The sequence below is a fragment of the Pseudophryne corroboree genome, chromosome 4 (assembly GCF_028390025.1).
Source record: "Pseudophryne corroboree isolate aPseCor3 chromosome 4, aPseCor3.hap2, whole genome shotgun sequence".
Taxonomy (NCBI): domain Eukaryota; kingdom Metazoa; phylum Chordata; class Amphibia; order Anura; family Myobatrachidae; genus Pseudophryne; species Pseudophryne corroboree.
In genome coordinates, this window is record NC_086447.1 from 608,216,520 (window position 1) to 608,239,292 (window position 22,773).

The window sequence follows — 22,773 nt, forward strand, 5'->3', positions numbered from 1 at the left end:
TTAGGTCGACATGTTCTAGGTCGACAGGTCAAAAGGTCGACATGAATTTTTCACAATTTTTTCTTTTTTTTTACCTTTTCATACTTAACGATCCACGTGGACTACGATTGGAATGGTAATCTGTGCCGAGCGAAGCGGTAGCGGAGCGAAGGCACCATGCCCGAAGCATGCGAGGGGACGCGGTGCACTAATTGGGGTTCCCGGTCACTCTACGAAGAAAACGACACCAAAATAACATTAAAAACTCATGTCGACCTTTTGACCTGTCAACCTAGAACATGTCGACCTAAAGACCCTGTCAACCTAGACACCCTGTCGACCTAGTTACTGTCGACCAATAGTGGTCGACCTAGACATTGTCGACCTAGTTACTGTCGACTTTCAATACCACACCCGTGGAGAAGTGCCCATGGCAAGCAATCGGTACTGAAGTAACATCAATAATTTGCATACTATAAAATTATACAGAGCTGCTGATTGGTTGATGGGGCAACTTCTCCACTGGCTCACTTCTCCGCTCTTATCACTGCTTAGTAAATGTCCCCCTCTGTCACATAAAGTAAGCTGTAGGTTACCACAGGAAACATGAGATTTTTCGACTAATATGAAAGTATAACTGAAATATAATGCACAAGTTATGCTTGGATTATAGGAATTTTAGTTATATATTTCAAAACAGGTTGTCTTTACCTGTAAATTCTTACATAACTACTGGGTACATTGTGTATTTTAATAATGTTAGTATTCCATGCTGAGATACTGTTTGGTCCTAAATCTATTCTGTGTTTAATCTTAGAGATGGCAGCAGCCCTCTAGTTTGGGAAGCAGTCAATGAGCTTAAAGTAGATGTTAATGAGCTGGAAAGTCTGTTTTCTAAAACTGCAGTAAAGGAAAAAAAGAAACCTATTTCTGATACAATAACCAAGACAAAGTCTAAACAAGTAAGTATTATCACTTATTTATCTTTCGATTAAAATACATTTTCGTAATGCACTTTTTGGGGGTATATTTACTAAGCATCAGCTTAGTAAATGCATTTTTGGGGGGTACATTTACTAAGCATCAGCTTTTCAAAAACTGTAAAACCAGGAGTGTTTTTCATTTAATATTTGATTTTAAATCCCATGGACAGAACCAGCAACAAAAGGTGACTTATGAAAGCCGCTGTTTAGTAAATATACCCCTTTGTACTAAACTGCTGAAAAATAGACTTTAAATACTTTTAAGCAATATCCACACTGGTGATTTCAGGTTAAAACACAATGCATATAAACCCCATTGCATTGTTGTATGCATTTAATAGCTGTTTGATATACATTTAGGGTTCAATTAATACAGTATGTTTGCAGCCCTAGAGTTCTGCAAACAAAAATCTGCAAGTTCTGGGTGAGATGCGGCAAGATGAGGTTTCCACGGATTTCAAACAGCACTTCGCCCAGCTCACTCCTAACTGAGTCGACCCACTACAGTTTGTGTCACAAGTCGGATCAATTTTTGTTTTTATATATGAATCGGTGACAAAACAGGAAGTTATTTTATTTAAGCTAAATACATGGGAATACCACCCATTTTTTTCAATGTAGGCAGAACAATCCTTAAAGGGTTGAACATAAGGAGGCTATGTCAGAAATAGAGGTGGTTATGCATATTAGCAGATGCTTAATGCAAAATAGGAGCATACCTTGCATGGGGATCAGTTTGTAAAACCGGTGGCCGGGATCCCGGCCATCAGCATACAGACATCGGGATCCCAGTCACGGCTATGTCGGCAGCAGGACGAGCGCCAGCAAGTCCCTTGTTGGTTCGCTGCGCTCACCACGCAGCGGCCATGTTTATTCTCCCTCTATCGGTGTCGTGGACACCCATAGAGGAAGGAGAGACTGTGGAGCCAGGCTTCTGGTGTCGGTATTTCCCCGCTAGTTGGGATTCCGGCGTCGGCATTGTGACAGCTGGGATTCCATCTAGCGGTATGGTGACTGCTTCCCATTGCATGTATTCTTAATTGGCTGTATTGATCAAACTTTTTCAGTGGTAAATGGAAGATATATTAATGTTTTTTTAACTTTGCTACATTGCACTCCATTTCAGATGAATGTAAATGATATACTGTGTTGTCATTCATCAAGTGCATTGAAGTGGTACAAGAAGTGTTCAAGGCTTTTTACAGTTCTTTATATGCAGTAAAATGCTACTGTGTGTATACCCTTAAAGTCATTATATACAATTTACATAATTATTGTGAAATAGGAAGTCTACACCTTTACTTTCAACATTTCTAGTTTATATAAAAATCATTTATTAAGTTTCTTATATACACTACTGTAGCACAGCAAATTCCGTTGTGCTTACAATTGGAAACAACAGTGATGACACAAAATTGGGTAATAACTAACATAGAGATAGGAAATTCCTGCTCACAAGCTACAATCATCAGCAACTGAAGTAAAAAGGAGGATTTAAAAAAATAATAATACAACTGTTTGAGCGTTTCATTTCAGTGTACCCATTATGGGAAGTGTCCTATAAGCAGCGGTATTTTACCGCCGCTCATAAGATTGCTGCGGACTGTTCTATTAGCCCCGATGCGGCATCATTTTCTCCTTGTGCCGACACTCATCGGGGATTATGTTCCGGGTGCCTCAGGCACCTTTAGCATAACCCGCGATAAGGGGCTGCCAGAGCAACGATAACACATGGGATCGGACCAATTTTCAGCTAATCAAAATGGCCTCTAATCGAATACTGTGATAATGACCATTGATCATTAATCACGATATACGGGCGTTTTGATCGGCCAAAATTGCATTGTCTATAAAGGGATACCGCCCTAAGTGTGTTCTTACAAATAATACAATAATGTTCTTCCATGTGACATTATTAAGAAGCTGCTAAAATGTTATTTTTTTTCCCCGTAAACCATACAGACAGCAATTGTAAAACAAAACACATTTTAAACTATGTAAAACATTTGTACAAAATGGGTGAATTGTGGTATTATACCAACTTACATTGCACATACTGTACTTTAGCCAGAAAATCATTGCAGCAGTCCACAGCACATAATATAAAAGTGTCATGCACTGCTGTCCCAATGACATTTACATTTACATATTTATTGTGAATTTTTTTTGCAGCAATAGTAACATGCCCAGTAATAATCCAGGAATTATTAATATATCTAATTAAGTTATGTGCTGTTGGTAATAAATTGGTCAATAGTATGTCCAGACCAATTTTAAGCCCATTGTACAGAAACATTTTGAGCAATGGTAATAATCAAGGCCCCATCACCTTCTACTGCATTCATAGCAAGGGCCTCCATGATTTGTCCCAGTCCTGATTTAGGGATATGATAGATAAGGTCCTTTTTTTTTTTTCTTCTTTTTTTTTTCTCTGACGTCCTAGTGGATGCTGGGACTCCGTCAGGACCATGGGGATTAGCGGCTCCGCAGGAGACAGGGCACAAAAATAAAAGCTTTAGGACTAGGTGGTGTGCACTGGCTCCTCCCCCTATGACCCTCCTCCAAGCCTCAGTTAGGTTTTTGTGCCCGTCCGAGCAGGGTGCAATCTAGGTGGCTCTCCTAAAGAGCTGCTTAGAAAAAGTTATTAGGTTTTTTATTTTCAGTGAGTCCTGCTGGCAACAGGCTCACTGCAACGAGGGACTTAGGGGAGAAGAAGTGAACTCACCTGCGTGCAGGATGGATTGGCTTCTTAGGCTACTGGACACCATTAGCTCCAGAGGGATCGAACACAGGCCCAGCCATGGAGTCCGGTCCCGGAGCCGCGCCGCCGACCCCCTTGCAGATGCCGAAAAGTGAAGAGGTCCAGAAACCGGCGGCAGAAGACTTTTCAGTCTTCATGAGGTAGCGCACAGCACTGCAGCTGTGCGCCATTGTTGTCAGCACACTTCACACCAGCGGTCACTGAGGGTGCAGGGCGCTGGGGGGGGCGCCCTGGGCAGCAATGATAATACCTTGTTCTGGCGAAAAATACATCACATATAGCCCCTGGGGCTATATGGATGTATTTAACCCCTGCCAGGTCTCACAAACACCGGGAGAAGAGCCCGCCGAAATAGGGGGCGGGGCCTATCTCCTCAGCACACAGCGCCATTTTCCTGCACAGCTCCGCTGCGAGGAAGGCTCCCAGGACTCTCCCCTGCACTGCACTACAGAAACAGGGTAAAAAAAACAGAGAGGGGGGGCACTTTTTTGGCGATATTGATATATTAAGCTGCTATAAAGGAAACAACACTTCTGTAGGGTTGTTCCTATATGTTTATAGCGCTTGGGTGTGTGCTGGCAAACTCTCCCTCTGTCTCCCCAAAGGGCTAGTGGGGTCCTGTCTTCGATAAGAGCATTCCCTGTGTGTCTGCTGTGTGTCGGTACGTGTGTGTCGACATGTATGAGGACGATGTTGGTGTGGAGGCGGAGCAATTGCCGGTAATGGTGATGTCACCCCCTAGGGAGTCGACACCGGAATGGATGGCTTTGTTTATGGAATTACGTGATAATGTCAGCACGTTACAAAAATCAGTTGACGACATGAGAAGGCCGGCAAACCAGTTAGTACCTGTCCAGGCGTCTCAGACACCGTCAGGGGCTGTAAAACGCCCTTTACCTCAGTCGGTCGACACAGACCCAGACACGGACACCGAATCTAGTGTCGACGGTGAAGAAACAAACGTATTTTCCAGTAGGGCCACACGTTATATGATCACGGCAATGAAGGAGGCTTTGCATATCTCTGATACTGCAAGTACCACAAAAAGGGGTATTATGTGGGGTCTGAAAAAACTACCTGTAGTTTTTCCTGAATCAGAGGAATTGAATGAAGTGTGTGATGAAGCGTGAGTTAACCCCGATAGAAAACTGCTAATTTCAAAGAAGTTATTGGCATTATATCCTTTCCCGCCAGAGGTTAGGGCGCGCTGGGAAACACCCCCTAGGGTGGATAAGGCACTCACACGCTTATCAAAACAAGTGGCGTTACCGTCTCCTGAAACGGCCGCCCTCAAGGATCCAGCTGATAGGAGGCTGGAAACTACCCTGAAAAGTATATACACTCATACTGGTGTTATACTGCGACCAGCCATCGCCTCAGCATGGATGTGCAGTGCTGGGGTGGTTTGGTCGGATTCCCTGACTGAAAATATTGATACCCTGGATAGGGACAGTATTTTATTGACTATAGAGCAATTAAAGGATGCTTTTCTTTATATGCGAGATGCTCAGAGGGATATTTGCACTCTGGCATCGAGAGTAAGTGCGATGTCCATATCTGCCAGAAGAAGTTTATGGACGCGACAGTGGTCAGGTGATGCGGATTCCAAACGGCATATGGAAGTATTGCCGTATAAAGGGGAGGAATTATTTGCGGTCGGTCTATCGGATTTGGTGGCCACGGCAACAGCCGGGAAATCCACCTTTTTACCTCAGGTCCCCTCCCAACAGAAAAAGACACCGTCTTTTCAGCCGCAGTCCTTTCGTTCCTATAAGAACAAGCGGGCAAAAGGACAGTCATATCTGCCCCGAGGCAAAGGAAAGGGTAAGAGAGTGCACCAAGCAGCTCCCTCCCAGGAGCAGAAGCCCTCTCCGGCTTCTGCAAAGCCCTCAGCATGACGTTGGGGCTTTACAAGCGGACTCAGGGGCGGTGGGGGGTCGACTCAAGAATTTCAGCGCACAGTGGGCTCACTCACAGGTGGACCCCTGGATCCTGCAGGTAGTATCTCAGGGTTACAGGTTGGAATTCGAGAAGTCTCCCCCTCGCCAGTTCCTAAAGTCTGCTCTGCCAACGTCTCCCTCAGACAGGGCGACGGTATTGGAAGCCATTCACAAGCTGTATTCTCAGCAGGTGATAGTCAAGGTACCCCTCCTACAACAGGGAAAGGGGTATTATTCCACACTATTTGTGGTACCGAAGCCGGACGGCTCGGTAAGACCTATTCTAAATCTGAAATCTTTGAACCTGTACATACAAAAATTCAAGTTCAAGATGGAGTCACTCAGAGCAGTGATAGCGAATCTGGAAGAAGGGGACTTTATGGTGTCCCTGGACATCAAGGATGCTTACCTGCATGTCCCAATTTGCCCTTCACATCAAGGGTACCTCAGGTTCGTGGTGCAAAACTGTCATTATCAGTTTCAGACGCTGCCGTTTGGATTGTCCACGGCACCTCGGGTCTTTACCAAGGTAATGGCCGAAATGATGTTTCTTCTGCGAAGAAAAGGCGTATTAATTATCCCTTACTTGGACGATCTCCTGATAAGGGCAAAGTCCAGAGAACAGCTGGAGGACGTAGTAGCACTAACCCAAGTAGTGCTGCAACAGCACGGGTGGATTCTGAATTTTCCAAAATCTCAATTGACCCCGACGACACGTCTGCTGTTCCTGGGAATGATTCTGGACACGGTTCAGAAAAAGGTGTTTCTTCCGGAGGAGAAAGCCAGGGAGTTATTCGAACTTGTCAGGAACCTCCTAAAACCAGGAAAAGTGTCTGTGCATCAATGCACAAGAGTCCTGGGAAAAATGGTGGCTTCTTACGAAGCGATTCCATTCGGCAGATTCCACGCACGAACTTTTCAGTGGGATCTGCTGGACAAATGGTCCGGATCGCATCTGCAGATGCATCAGCGGATAACTTTGTCTCCACGGACAAGGGTGTCTCTTCTGTGGTGGTTGCAGAGTGCTCATCTGTTAGAGGGCCGCAGATTCGGCATACAGGACTGGGTCCTGGTGACCACGGATGCCAGTCTGAGAGGCTGGGGAGCGGTCACACAGGGAAGAAACTTCCAGGGAGTGTGGTCAAGCCTGGAGATGTCTCTTCACATAAATATACTGGAGCTAAGAGCGATTTACAATGCTCTAAGCCTGGCAAAACCCCTGCTTCAGGGTCAGCCGGTGTTGATCCAGTCGGACAACATCACGGCAGTCGCCCACGTAAACAGACAGGGCGGCACAAGAAGCAGGAGGGCAATGGCAGAAGCTGCAAGGATTCTTCGCTGGGCGGAAGATCATGTGATAGCACTGTCAGCAGTGTTCATTCCGGGAGTGGACAACTGGGAAGCGGACTTCCTCAGCAGACACGATCTACACCCGGGAGAGTGGGGACTTCATCCAGAAGTCTTCCACATGATTGTGAACCGTTGGGAAAAACCAAAGGTGGATATGATGGCGTCCCGCCTCAACAAAAAACTGGACAGGTATTGCGCCAGGTCAAGAGACCCTCAGGCAATAGCTGTGGACGCTCTGGTAACACCGTGGGTGTTCCAGTCAGTGTATGTGTTTCCTCCTCTGCCTCTCATACCAAAAGTACTGAGACTTATACGGCAAAGGGGAGTAAGAACGATACTCGTGGCTCCGGATTGGCCAAGAAGAACTTGGTACCCGGAACTTCAGGAGATGCTCACGGAAGATCCGTGGCCTCTACCTCTAAGACGGGACCTGCTTCAGCAGGGACCGTGTCTATTCCAAGACTTACCGCGGCTGCGTTTGACGGCATGGCGGTTGAACGCCGAATTCTAAGGGAAAAAGGCATTCCGGAAGAGGTCATCCCTACCCTGGTAAAAGCCAGGAAGGAGGTGACTGCACAACATTATCACCGCATTTGGAGAAAATATGTTGCGTGGTGTGAGGCCAGGAAGGCCCCGACGGAGGAATTTCAACTGGGTCGATTCCTACATTTCCTGCAAACAGGATTGTCTATGGGCCTCAAATTAGGGTCCATTAAGGTTCAAATTTCGGCCCTGTCGATTTTCTTCCAGAAAGAATTGGCTTCAGTTCCTGAAGTCCAGACTTTTGTAAAAGGAGTACTACATATACAGCCCCCGGTTGTGCCCCCAGTGGCTCCGTGGGATCTTAATGTAGTTTTGGATTTTCTCAAATCCCATTGGTTTGAGCCACTCAAATCGGTGGATTTGAAATATCTTACATGGAAAGTAACCATGCTACTGGCCCTGGCTTCAGCCAGGAGAGTGTCAGAATTGGCGGCTTTATCGTATAAAAGCCCATATCTGATTTTCCATTCGGACAGGGCAGAACTGCGGACGCGTCCTCAGTTTCTGCCTAAGGTGGTTTCAGCGTTTCACCTGAACCAGCTTACTGTGGTGCCTGCGGCTACTAGCGATTTGGAGGATTCCAAGTTGCTGGACGTTGTCAGGGCATTGAAAATATATATTTCAAGGACGGCTGGAGTCAGAAAATCTGACTCGCTGTTTATACTGTATGCACCCAACAAGCTGGGTGCTCCTGCTTCTAAGCAGACGATTGCTCGTTGGATTTGTAGCACAATTCAACTTGCACATTCTGTGGCAGGCCTGCCACAGCCTAAATCTATCAAGGCCCATTCCACAAGGAAGGTGGGCTCATCTTGGGCGGCTGCCCGAGGGGTCTCGGCATTACAACTCTGCCGAGCAGCTACGTGGTCGGGGGAGAACACGTTTGTAAAATTCTACAAATTTGATACCCTGGCTAAAGAGGACCTGGAGTTCTCTCATTCGGTGCTGCAGAGTCATCCGCACTCTCCCGCCCGTTTGGGAGCTTTGGTATAATCCCCATGGTCCTGACGGAGTCCCAGCATCCACTAGGACGTCAGAGAAAATAAGATTTTACTTACCGATAAATCTATTTCTCGTAGTCCGTAGTGGATGCTGGGCGCCCATCCCAAGTGCGGATTGTCTGCAATACTTGTACATAGTTATTGTTACAAAAAAATCGGGTTGTTATTGTTGTGAGCCGTCTGTTCAGAGGCTCCTACGTTTGTCATACTGTTAACTGGGTTCAGAACACAGGTTGTACGGTGTGATTGGTGTGGCTGGTATGAGTCTTACCCGGGATTCAAAATCCTTCCTTATTGTGTACGCTCGTCCGGGCACAGTATCCTAACTGAGGCTTGGAGGAGGGTCATAGGTGGAGGAGCCAGTGCACACCACCTAGTCCTAAAGCTTTTATTTTTGTGCCCTGTCTCCTGCGGAGCCGCTAATCCCCATGGTCCTGACGGAGTCCCAGCATCCACTACGGACTACGAGAAATAGATTTATCGGTAAGTAAAATCTTATTTTTAAACAGTAGTGAAGTTGGAAGTTGATGCCTAAGTTAGGTTCCTGACAGGTCTACTATAATACTTGACTAAGATGTCCTTAATTCCCAACAGGTTGTCAAGCTATTAAGCAATAAAAGATCACAAGCTGTGGGAATATTAATGTCCAGTCTTCATTTAGACATGAAAGATATACAACATGGTAAGAATATTTATTTTCATTTTAGTAATTCAGTGTTTGTTTTTTGCAACAGTGAAGTACAAATTTTGGAATCTCCTACGTATCTGTATCCAATAAGTATCAAGTTTAATTGATGAATATGAAGCTGGAAGCAGGGGAGTGTGGACTGCCTTGAAGTACAGAAGGTGCATAAGGCAGTTGAATATGCATTATGGACCTAATTCAAGGTTGATTGCAAAACAGCATTTTCCTCTAATGGGTAAAACCATGTGCACTGCAGAGGGGGGGGGGGGGGGGCGCAGATATTACATATGCAGAGAGAGTTAAGGCCCATGAAGACGGGCCGATGCAGGAGAGATGTGTGCTGAGCGAACCGCTCAGCACACATCTCTCCCGCCGTTCAGCACAGGGCGATCTGTGCTGAGCGTGCGGGGGGAGACGGGGGGGCCGCTCACTTCACCCAGCGGGTGAAGTGAGCGACCGCTAGATTAGCCTGCATGCAGTCCAATCTAGCACCAGCGATAGCCCGTGCATCGCTATCGCTGTTAGGGCTACACACGGAGCGATCTTGCTGAAAATCTAAGCAATCTAGTCAGATTGCTTAGATTATCACTCCGTGTGTACCCCTCTTTAGATTTGGGTGGGATATGCTCAAACTGAAATCTAAATTGCAGTGTAAACATAAAGCAGCCAGTATTTACCCTGCACAGAAAGTGGGCTGACTCCTTTTGTAAGAGGTAGCTGCCTCCCATTGCACTGGGCATACCACAGAGCTCAGCAATTGGACACAGAGAACCTTGGTCTCCAACATGGCAGCTCCCAGTGCTGCAGACACACAGGAGCATGCCCTCTTACCCAGCAGGTTCCCTGTCTCCCACACTCCGGCAGCCATACTGTCCCCGCCGAGCTTTACCACGACCGCACAACACCTCCAGCAGCCAGACAGGCAAGCCTGGGACCCCGGCTCTAGATGTTAGCTCCCAGCGCCTGACATAATGTATAGTCTTCTCCTTGATACTATACATTTTTGTGGTTTTTTTCTAATATCAATTTTAACTTTTTTCTCCATTTCCATCACCAGCAGACACTCCCATTAGTCAAATATATACAATCTATGGACAGTGGCACATTAACCTGTTCAAACCACTTTTTTTTTCTTTACCAAAAAGTATATAGAGAGAATTATAACATCAAAACACATTGGAGATCTTTACTCATTTGTACAAAACATACTTTGGTGCTGTCAGTCACACATCTTCTTTGCGCAAGAGTGCTATCTTAACTTTCACTAGAAAAGGATGTGATTACAGTAGCAGCTCAGAGCTGGCGGAGATGGGTACATCTCATCCATATACATATTTATTTATTACCAGTTATTTATATAGCGCACACATATTCCGCAGCGCTTTACAGAGAATGTTTGGCCATTCACATCAGTCCCTTTCCCAGTGGAGCTTACAGTCTATATTCCCTACCACATGTACACACACACATTCACACTAGGGTTAATTTTTTGTTTGGAGCCAGTTAACCTACCAGTATATTTTTGGATTGTTGGAGGAAACCGGAGTACCCGGAGGAAACCCAAACAAGTACGGGGAGAATATAGAAACTCCACACAGTTAGAGCCATGGTGGGAATCGAACCTATGACCCCAGTACTGTAAGGCAGTAATGCTAAACATTACACCATCTGTACTGCCCAATACATATAATATTACTCTCCTCTTTGCAACCTACACTTGTACTTGTAGAGAAGGGTATTTCTCTAAATCTTGCAATTTCAAATGTGATTGAGTTATAATGACATGGTGTATCTTTTTTGACAAATGTCATGAGCCCAAGTACAGAAGTACGTGCTTCTCATATGTAAAGGTTTATAGCAATAAGTAAGTGTCCACATCATCAAAGCTCAAAACGGTTATGCTGAAAATGAAAACAATTATGACTTGTATTTGCAGATTAATATTTTAAGAATCCTAATTTCTACTGTATTTATGGAGAAATCTGGTAGGGCCCAGTGGATCACAATCAGGTCAAAGTACTTGGTTGAATTTAAAAAATAAAAAGAAAGTTAAATATCAAAATTGTTGTAGTACATTTGTTGAACTGTAGTATTTTATTTCTTAGCCATGACACATTGGGGTAAATTTACTAAGATGTGAGTTCTCTTTAATATGGGATGTTGCCCATAGCAACCAATCAGATTCCAGGTATTATCTTCTAGAAGGTGCTAGATAAATGAAAAGTAGAATCTGATTGGTTGCTATGGGCAACATCCCATCTAAAACAGAACTCCCATCTTAGTAAATTTACCCCATTGTATTTCCTTTTCTTGCTGTATGTTTTTGCAGTGTCGCAGTTAAATCTACACAAAAAAAGATACCCAAGACTGTATTTGGTAACATAAATATATAAAACATTAATTCTTGTGAATAAAGGAGATCTATATGAATTATTTACTATAAAATAAATGTAAATGATTAAACATATATAGAATTCAAATAAGTGAAGAGACCCAAAGCCTAATTGTGCTAAAATGTGTCTTATCTTACGGCTCCTTGATCTTCAGACCACTCATGGATCCATAAATTTGTATGGTAGGCAAACAATTAGAAAACAGAAAGATGCTAACATTGTGCATATTTTCTTAAAACCTGTATCTTGTTTTAAATAGCAGTATCTCATATAGGGGGTCATTCCGACCCGATTACTCGCTGCAGTTTGTCGCAGCGCAGCGATCGGGTCGGAACTGCGCATGTGCGCCGGCGCATGGCAGCTTTCGTTGCCTAGCAATCGCCTATGAGACAGAGGCGGTCGCTGGGCCGGAGGGGGCTGAATGGCGGCGTTAAGTCGCTGTTTAGGGGGAGCGGTCCGGCCAACGCAGGCGTGGCCGGACCGTTGGGGGGCGGGCCGTGGCGGCTGCGTGACGTCTCACGCAGCCGCTGCGGCCAGTGGCAGCGACAGTTAACTCCCGGCCAGCCGCAGAAGCTGTGCTGGCCGGGAGTTACTCCTCAAATACAAAGGCTTTTGTATTTGTGCGGGAGGGGAGGATGGGGGGGGGGCAGGACTGACATGCGGGGTGGACTAGCCCTGTGCTGGGCGTCCCCACGCATGTCATGGAAGATGATCGTAGCTGTGCTAAATTTAGCACAGCTATGATCAACTCGGAATGACCCCCATAGTGACAAAAAGATCATAATGTGCTAATGTAGAGAATTTGTATCCCAATGTTTTACACCCACAGGTTTCACACATTAAAAAAATAATTATAAACAAAATCAGGTGAAGGAATCAGGTTAAGAGGTCCTTCTCAACATGTTTCATCTATGCTGCAGACTTCATCAGACTTCAGCAGATGTGTTTCATCTATGCTGCAGCACAGACAAAAACCGCTGGGAAGGACATCTTATCCTGACAAGAAGAAAAACACTTTTGGCACAGATCATTGGAGAACATGGACATGGGTATAAACATTACTGCATGAGGTGTCCTAATAGCCAAATAAACCTCTGGGTGGGTGAACCCAAGGGTTTGATGCCATTGTAGGCAGTGGGGAGTAGATGATAGTATAAGTGGGGGATGGAAACATACATGAGGGAAGCGGGCCCTGCTGGTGAGAGATTACATTCTAAAGGGGAGGGGCAGACAGACAGGGGTGACACAGAAAGGAGGGGCAGACAGACAGGGGTGACACAGAAAGGAGGGTCAGTGAGCAAGGAGCATGAAAGGTTTTGAAAAATAAGTGACTCCTGAGAGTTCTGTTTTGTACTGTAACTGTTAAAGAGAGTTAGAGAGTCTGATAGGGACCAGCTTATAATTCCCTCTGCAACAAAACCTCATATCGGTACAGTTTTTTTTGAATATCCAAATTCCATGTGTAATTTACTGTACAAGAATAAATAGCTAGAGGATAGTAGCTGTTTCTGGAAGCTGTACCAAAATCACAGTTCCATGTTTATCAGTTACCATCTGAAATGCTATATATTTTCAAACATGAATGAAGGACTATAGATAATGGCAAATATATATAAATGAGTACAAGTGCGCTGCCAACAGCAACTGCTGCAGGGATGGTCGAAGTCCCTTACATATGTGAAACAAATAATATATTTGTATACCAGCGCTGGCTGTAAAGGACATATATGACAAATTGGACGGTTTGTTTTATAAAAAGTTATCACAATTTATTACATAAAATAAGTGAACAGATAAAAGAATATATGTTAAAAGTCCACACACAATATTTGGGTAAATCCACTCCTATATTCTTATATATAGTTCCAGAAACTTGGCTAGGACATTCTCCAATCAAATAAAGTCACTGTAAAGTGCAATATATTTTACCGGATATAAATAGGCAACAATCCCTTGGTGATGTCTCCGCTTTAGGAATGATCCATGAATAGCTGGAGGGATGATCCGGGCATAGGTGCTGCAGTAGAAAGTCCAATGGTGGAACAAATTTCCAAATTATGCCAAGATGGAGGACAGGAGTCCGAACAGATTATGGAGAGTGGAATAAGCTCCAGGTGGATAGTAGAGAGTGGAATAAGCTCTTAATACATTTCACTGGTTACAAGACATCAAGCTTCCTCAGGAGCATAGTGAGTGCTGGGGTCTCCTTATATATCCTTTTGAGTGGTTCAATAAATGGCAACTGTACCAATTGATAATCATAATAAAACAAACCATCCAACAAAATTATATAAAAAGATATTAGAATCCAATATGGTCCCTTTAATACTTAAACATTGTTTCTTACAAAAATGAATATTGTAACATAATAATTTATTGTTAGAAAGTGCTTATATTTCTAAGTCAACATATCACGTGACTGCATCTGATCACGTGATCGGGATTGTCCCCACTGCTATTGGTCCACACTGGTCATTCATTAGTATCCTAAAACGGGTGTGTGTAATGATGTATACACTTCTCCAATCACGTGACCCCATTCACGTGATCATGACTTGCAGTGCGCCAATTTGACAGCGTGTGTCATGTGGTGGGGAGGCACATCTCAGATTATCTCAATACTGTGACATGTGGAACTCAATACTCAGCATGCCACGGGACTGTCAGAGCGGACCCGGATCTATAATAGCGAATATGCTAAGCAATTGGTTACCATGGAGATATGTGGGCTAAACAGATCGATTACTAGGATATAGTTACCATATCAATGGATAAAATTAGTCAAATAGATATACAGTATGCAAACGCACATGTAAATATATATATATATGATGCGTGATAAAAAGGCACCCACATATATGCAGTTTACAAGATTTAATAAAAATTGTTCAAAAATTAATAATTATATTGTCTTCCATAAGGTTGTTCCTTGTACCAAGCAATTTGTTCATAGTACAGTATATATTTGATTCTGTATAGATTTTTTTTATAACAATATCATATTGGAATAAATAATATGATGGATGTTTCTGGCCGCGAGGAACCAAATGGGGGAAGCCAACAGCGGGACTGTGTGTGTGGTATCCCCACTTAGACCCCCACCACCAGAATAACCCAAAATAAAAGAAAAAACAAAGAGACAAAAAAGGGGAAAAAGAAAGGTGTATCACTGTTCACAGATGAACGATGTAATAACACCACTATAAAACAGAATTCAACTCGATGGTCTCATTTAATCCATCCGGTTGAAGAGAGTTAAATTTTAGCATCCAAAAGACATCCCTACGGCAGAGTCTGTTTGATTCTATCACCTCCTCTAGCGGTGGGGGCAATGTACTCTAAACAGATTATGGAAAGGGGTGGTCTTCAGTTTGCCGGCTGTTGGGATCCCGGCGTACAGTATACCGGCGCCGGAATCCCGACAGCCGGCATACCGACACCTTTTCTCCCTCTTGGGGGTCCACGACCCCCTTGGAGGAAGAATAGATAGCGTGGCGCTCGTTGCGCGCCACCGTGTCCGCAGCATGGTGAGCGCAGTGAGCCCGCAAGGGGCTCATTTGCGCTCGCCCAGCTGTCGGTATGCCGGTGCCGGTATGCTGGCCGCTGGGAGCCTGGCCGCTGGGAGCCCGACCGCCGGCATACCCTACTTAACCCTATGGAAAGACATGAGGGGTCACTGCCGTGTTTTTATTATAGTGTCTAGATACACTCTGTGTTAGGTATTTCCTAAGAATGTTATGCCAGTGTTCCATAAAACATGTGTGTAATGCTCTTATTGTCCTGCCCACATATCTTAAACCACATCCGCACGTCAATAAATAAATTACAAATTTGGAATCGCAGTTCAGAAACTATTATAAATAATATTTTTCATTAGATAGTGGGTAAAGATACCACTGAGGGCTTATTTTCTTTAGGGAATCTTAGATGACTAGGTCTTAAGTGACTTGTTTTTTCTATATATATCCTGCGGTTTGGGAGGTAGAAGTCCTCCTAATATGTTATCCTGTTTTAGAACCCTATAGTGTCTTCCAATAATGGTTCTGATTTCACGGGCACAGTTATTATATTTACAGAAAAAGGCCAGGTCTCTCGGATTGTCTCTTTGTTTATTTCCCCTTGATGTTGTCCTCTTTTTCTTGTTGAAGATATTGTCTTTCCATTCTCTTAACCTCTTCCAGAACCTTGTTGAGCAAAGAGTGTGTATAGTCTTGTTGTTTTAGAGAATATATGAGATCTTTGGCCTGTATCATAAACATATCCAAATCAGTACAGTTACTGTACATCTAAGATGCATTAGTTGTCCCTTAGGTATATTGCTTTTCCATGATGCATAATGGGCACTTTTATAGTGCAAATAAGAATGTGTATTAACTGGTTTAATGTAATTAGATATAATAATCTGGTTATCTCTAATCGGAAGGGTCCCATCCAGAAAGTCCATACGATTCCTATTATATGTGGAGGTGAGGGTTAAATTAAATAGATTGGAATTAAGACTTGGGATAAAGGATGTGACAGGAGACAGATCCCCATACGAAATTATAAATAAATCATTGATGTAACGACCATAAAAGACCAGGTTTGCTTCCAAGCCACCGCTCCACACATGGATGACATCAAAGTTTCCCATGTATAGATTGGCATAGCTGGGGGTGAACCTGGTCCCCATGGCCGTACCAGTGTTTTGTAAATAATACGTGTCTAGAAATAAAAAAATTATTGCGAGAGAGAATGATTTAGATGCACTGAAGAAGAAAAGTCTGGTAGTCCTTCTTGAGATCAATCATCTATCATGAGTCTTTTTGAGATTACCTCTATTCTTGTATGATGAGAAATGTTTGTATACAAAGCCTGTACATCTGAAGTTAGAAATGTATATGTTTCTTTCCATTGTACAAGTTGAATTTTATTTAAGAAATCTGTAGTGTCTTTTAGATACGATCTCAATGAGGAAACCTGTGGTTGGAGAAAAGTGTAAATATAAAAAGAGAGATTGGATGTGAGGGAATTTATGCCTGAAATAATAGGGCGACTGGGAGGTGAGGGGCTTGTGAATTTTTGGAAGAAAATAAAAGGTGGGAGTGGTTAGAAAGTGGGGGAGTAGGAATAGATGATCGTCTCTGGATATGACCCCTCTACCCCTAGAGAGTCCAATAGTGTCCTCATTCAAATTTGTACAAATTTGGATTTGGGGTCCTTATCAGGTATTCTATAGAATTTCTAATCACCCAGCTGTCTAAGAGCCTCATTTACATAATAGGACTGGTTCATGATAACTAGGCCACCCCCCCTTATCGGCTTCCTTTATTACAACAGTAGTATCTTGTGTGAGTTCTTCACTCTCTACTATCCTCCTGGAGCTTGGTCCATTCTCCATTATCCATCGGGACTCCTGTCCTCCATCTTGGCATAATTTGGACACTTATTCCACCCTTGGACTTTCCACTACACCACCTATGCTCGGATCATCCCTCCAGCTATTCATGGATCATTCCTAAAGCTGAGATATCACCAAGGAATTGTTGCCTATTCATATCTGGTAAAATATACTGCACTTTAAATTGACTTTATTTGATTGGAGAATGGCCTAGCCAAGTTTCTGGAACTATACAGTATATAAGAATATATGAGTGGATTTGCAACCAATATTTAGTCTATAGAGGTGGCTATACAACTTTATTTCCCCAACACAAATATTGTGTGTGGACTTTTACCTTATATTCTTTTATCTTTTCAGTTTTTATGTATTTTTTGTAATAAATTGTGATTACTATAGATAATGGGTAGTGTCACATTTTTACTTGTTTTGAATCAAGTCAAATATAATTCCACAGTGTTATTACTGCATTCATAGGAACTTCCTGTCCCACTGTATATTTAATGTCTAAGGGCCAGATGTACTAAGCCTTGAAAAGTGATAAAGTGGAGAGTTTCTAACTGCCATTTTTGTGAATTAGGTGAAGAACATGTATTTAAACTTATTTTTTGATATTTGTAATAGAAAATATATTTTTTTAAACATCGGAGCATTGATTTGGACCATTGCAACATCAGGAACATGGAAACATTGCGACTTTCATTTTAACAGCCACACAGCCGGCAGGTACACACTGGGGAGCTGGGGGGTGTTAATTTACACTTCCCCAGCGGCTGCAGTTATCTGCAGTCACCGGGTGGGGGGTTCTGCTGTGCTAAACGATCAGCAGTGATCGGCATTCTGTGCGACCAGATCAGATAAGATACTTGCTGGTGTGGTTGCATCTGATGCTAGGCAAGTGGTTAACATAGATTTAGGTGTAGACGATAATCTAGCAGGGCTGGATTAACAACACGGCAATCAGAGTGGTCGACCAGGGGCCCCCACACATAGCTTCATTACCAGCATAGAGGGCACTGTGACATATGTGAACTGGGGTTTCTGTGGGGCATAATACTGAGGGCCTAACAGCGTACTTCACACACTTTTGATGTTGAGAGTATTTAAACATTAATAACAATAACTTTTCAATAACATCGCAAGCATATCTTATTGATAATTGTATTGGTATCCGGACTCCAGGTCGACAACAAAAAGGTCGACACACCTTAGGTCGACGCCAATTGGTCGACACACCTTAGGTCGACATGGACAAAATGTCGACATGGACAAAAGGTCGACAGGAACAAAGTCGACATGGAAAAAGGTCGCCGCTGCGACCCTCACAGCGACGAGTAGCTCCCTGCCAGCGCGCAGGAGCTGCACTGGTAGAGAGCTACTTCTAAAGTACAAAAGCATCGCACAGCTTTTGTACTTGTGCCGGGGGTGGGTAGGGCCTGACATGCGGGGCGGACTAGCTTTGTGCTGGGCGTCCCCCTACATGTCTGTGTGACTGATCGTAGATGTGCTCTACGATCAGGTCTGAATTAGTCCCTATGTCTCCACACGACATCACTACACAATATTGGTATGATAACCCGCCGCCCGGGATGCCGAATGCCAATATCCTGACATTGGCATCCCGAACGGTGGAATGCTGGCAGATGGACATGTGCAACTAAGCCCCTTGCGGGCTCGGTGGCGAGATATGCTCGCCAGGAGCGGTCCTTGGTGCGGGCAAGCAGTGCCTTTGCCCGGGGCGCTGTGGCCTGGGGGCGCGGCCGCAGTCACCCCGGAGGCACCGCCGTCTGCCCGCACTCCGCTCCTTGCTCCACGGCTGCAGCAGACGCCGTGGGCTGTGTGGGCGTCCGCTGCAGCCGGCTCCAGGCACAGACACTAGAGGTCGTTATGGACCTCTAGTGTCTGTGCGGCGCTATGGGAGAGACGTCATTGACGTCTCTCCCATAGAGAGGAGCGGGCGGCCAGACTGACGGAGCAGCAGCAGCAGAAGAAGCAGGAGCGGGGCAGTGGTAAGGTATTGTTTTTATTATTTTGTGTGTGTGTGTGTGTGTGTGTGTTTGTAAGCGGGGGCACAGCGACAGGGGGCAAATAAAGAGGGGGCACAACAACTGGGGGCAAATAAAGAGGAGGCACAAATACTGGGGGCAAATAAAGAGAGGGCACAACTACTGGGGGCAAATAAAGAGGAGGCACAAATACTGGGGACACAACTACTGGGGGCAAATAAAGAGGAGGCGCAAATAAAGAGGGGGCACAACTACTGGGGGCAAATAAAGAGGAGGCACAAATACTGGGAGCAAATAAAGAGGGGGCACAACTACTGGGGGCAAATAAAGAGGGGGCAAATCAACTGGGGGGCACAGCTACTGTGAGCATAACTGGCCACGCCCCTCCCCTATGAAGCCACGCCCCCGCACACTAACTGGTTTGCCACGGAGAGGGGGGGGGGGGGGGCGCCAGTGGAAACTCTCGCACTGGGCGCCACAAGGGGTAGAACCGGCCCTGATGAACGCCATAGGTTCTATTCTCTCTCTATGGGTGTCGTGCGCACCCACAGAGGGGGAATCGCCTACCTCACTGGTATACCAGCGGCGGTATGGTGCCCCCATCAAGATCCCGGTGTCAGTATTTTGACAGCCGGGATCCCAACAAGCGGTATGCTAACCGCATATCCACTACACTACCTCCTTCACTGCATCATCACACTACAAAACAGCGCTACACTACCTCCCCACATTACAATACTGCACTACCTGCCCATATTACAAAACAGAACTATACTACCTCCCCACTCTGCACCACTACACTACACTACACCACTGCACTACCTACTCATACTACATCCCCACACCGCAGGGTTAATGGTCACTCTGCAGCTGCAGGCACTACCCCTAGCTTTAATTTAAATTACAGTGCATTGGTGACAGCGGGGACAAGTGGAGCTTCTGGACACTAAGTCGTGCACCGGCTGAGGAGCAGCACGCATCTCAGGCGGGAAGCATCCGTGCTGGGGACCCCAGAGGAAGCTAGAAAAAGGTAAACTCACCGGCGACTGTTAAAGAATTCTGAAGGTATCGCCAAGACTGGAGAGCGGAGCCGTGCTGCCCTGGTCTCCTCCTCTCTGCGTTGAGCACGCCGAGCCGAGGCAGCCCTGTGAGAGGAGGTTTGGCTGGCTGAGAATAGCCCGTCCAGGAGGCGTGCCCCAGCAGGCACAGTGGGTCCCGGCCAGAGAGTGAGGCAGTCGGGACTTGGGAAGTGGCCATCGGTACCCCCGAGACTGGCTTGTTAAAACGGAGCAGGGAGGCACAGGGCTGCAACGAGGTCATCCGGGAGAGGCGGCAGTGAGATGAATTAGTCTGCTGTAGAAGGAAAAAAAAATCTTCTATCTACAGCAGCACAGAGAACTGTAGGATGCTGTGGGCCTATTTGAGAGAGTGGGCCTGGAGCTGCAGCTCCATCAGCCCCATTATTAATCCGGCCCTGCATAGAAGGAAAACACCTTCATTTTTAAGGAGTATCAGCACATTGCTAAATTGTACATCACCATTAACTGTCTCATATATTTATTTCAAGGGAAAGAAAAAAAACCTTTATTTAATATAAGTAGATAGCGGCGATTCAAAAGAGGATTTAATTAGATTTCAAGGTTAGAATATTATTGTGTTTACAACTGCCACATTACATCACATATATTACTGTGTGTTATTTGACTGACATGAAGAGTTTATTGGAAACATTTGTTGCAGTTGCATCTGCTCAATTGTATCACACGTGCTTGGTGGTACTGCCAAATTTGTCATATAGAGATACTGTGTATCTTTCTTGGCTTGAGACAGTGCCTTTTATTCCTTATGTGTTCTCAAAAGGATTTTTTTCAGCCAATACTATGTTACTTACTAATTCACTATATTAATATATAATGAATAGAGAAGTATCTCTATATAATTCAGTGTTAGTATATCCACTGCCTCCTAATAATAATGGCAGCATTCACTGCACATAGTGATTGTATTGAGCTGATTTAAGCATTTGTTTAACACCATTTGTTATAGTTATATCTATTCAATTATATCACAAACGCTAGGTAATACAGTTGCAGTTGCATCTGCTTAAATATGTCATAAATGCTCAGTGATGCTATCACTTTAACAAATAAACACCCAGCGTGCCTTTAGTAACTTAGGGCTATGCCTCCTGCTCCCTATATGCATTCAGTGACTCTGACAACTAATGCTGCATTGCCTGCCAGGGAGCAGGAGGCATAGCCCTAAGTTACTAAAGGCACGCTGGGTGTTTATTTGTTAAAGTGATAGCATCACTGAGCATTTATGACATATTTAAGCAGATGCAACTGCAACTGTATTACCTAGCGTTTGTGATATAATTGAATAGATATAACTATAACAAATGGTGTTAAACAAATGCTTAATTCAGCTCAATACAATCACTATGTGCAGTGAATGCTGCCATTATTATTAGGAGGCAGTGGATATACTAACACTGAATTATATAGAGATACTTCTCTATTCATTATATATTAATATAGTGAATTAATAAGTAACATAGTATTGGCTGAAAAAAATCCTTTTGAGAACACATAAGGAATAAAAGGCACTGCCTCAAGCCAAGAAAGATACACAGTATCTCTATATGACAAATTTGGCAGTACCACCAAGCACGTGTGATACAATTGAGCAGATGCAACTGCAACAAATGTTTCCAACAAACTCTTCATGTCAGTCAAATAACACACAGTAATATATGTGATGTAATGTGGCAGTTATAAACACAAAAATATTCTAACCTTGAAATCTAATTAAATCCACTTTTGAATCGCCGCTATCTACTTATATTAAATAAAGGTTTTTTTTCTTTCCCTTGAAATAAATATATGAGACAGTTAATGGTGATGTACAATTTTGCAATGTGCTGATACGGGTTCACTACGGGTGGCCGGCGGTCGGGCTCCCGGCGACCAGCATCCCGGCGCCGGGAGCCCGACCGCCGGCTTACCGACAGCTTGGCGAGCGCAAATGAGCCCCTTGCGGGCTCGCTGCGCTCGCCACGCTACGGGCACGGTGGCGCGCTACGCGCGCCACACTATTTTATTCTCCCTCTATGGGGGTCGTGGACCCCCACGAGGGAAAATAATTGTCGGTATGCCGGCTGTCGGGCTCCCGGCGCCGGTATACTGAGCGCCGGGAGCCCGACCGCCGGCAAACAGAAGACCACCCGCTGATACTCCTTAAAAATGAAGGTGTTTTCCTTCTATGGATAATAACATTCTGAATACCTAATATGTACAACTGACTGTCATGTATTTAATTATGATTGATACAGTCCTCAATAAATGAAGGTGCTTCTCTTCTAAGGACATAATGATATGAATATCTGACAGACTGCCATATATTTGATTTATTATAGACAACTGAGGGAGAGACATATCCTCATACAATATATTGGACACCACAATAATAATAATAATAATATAATAAAGGACCACCTTTTCAATAATATGTTTGGATGCTTGATGAGGATGTACAATCTAATAGCTTGATCATATATTAATGTGTAGAGAGGTGTCACTAATCCCTCATAATGAGGATATTTGCTCCTCTAGGGAAAATAATGGCCCTCATTCCGAGTTGTTCGCTCGGTATTTTTCATCGCATCGCAGTGAAAATCCGCTTAGTACGCATGCGCAATGTTCGCACTGCGACTGCGCCAAGTAACTTTACTATGATGAAAGTATTTTTAC

The 22,773-nt window shown here is 44.3% G+C and overlaps 1 protein-coding gene across 1 annotated transcript in view; it reads left to right on the top strand.

Moving 5' to 3' along the window:
• FMN2 (formin 2) overlaps nucleotides 1–22,773 on the top strand; it is a 428,360-nt gene that overhangs the window by 88,943 nt on the left and 316,644 nt on the right. The window contains exons 6-7 of the mRNA XM_063917606.1: nucleotides 797–941; nucleotides 9,152–9,239. Of these exons, the coding sequence (XP_063773676.1) occupies nucleotides 797–941; nucleotides 9,152–9,239 (233 nt within the window). The remainder of the gene's footprint in view (nucleotides 1–796; nucleotides 942–9,151; nucleotides 9,240–22,773) is intronic.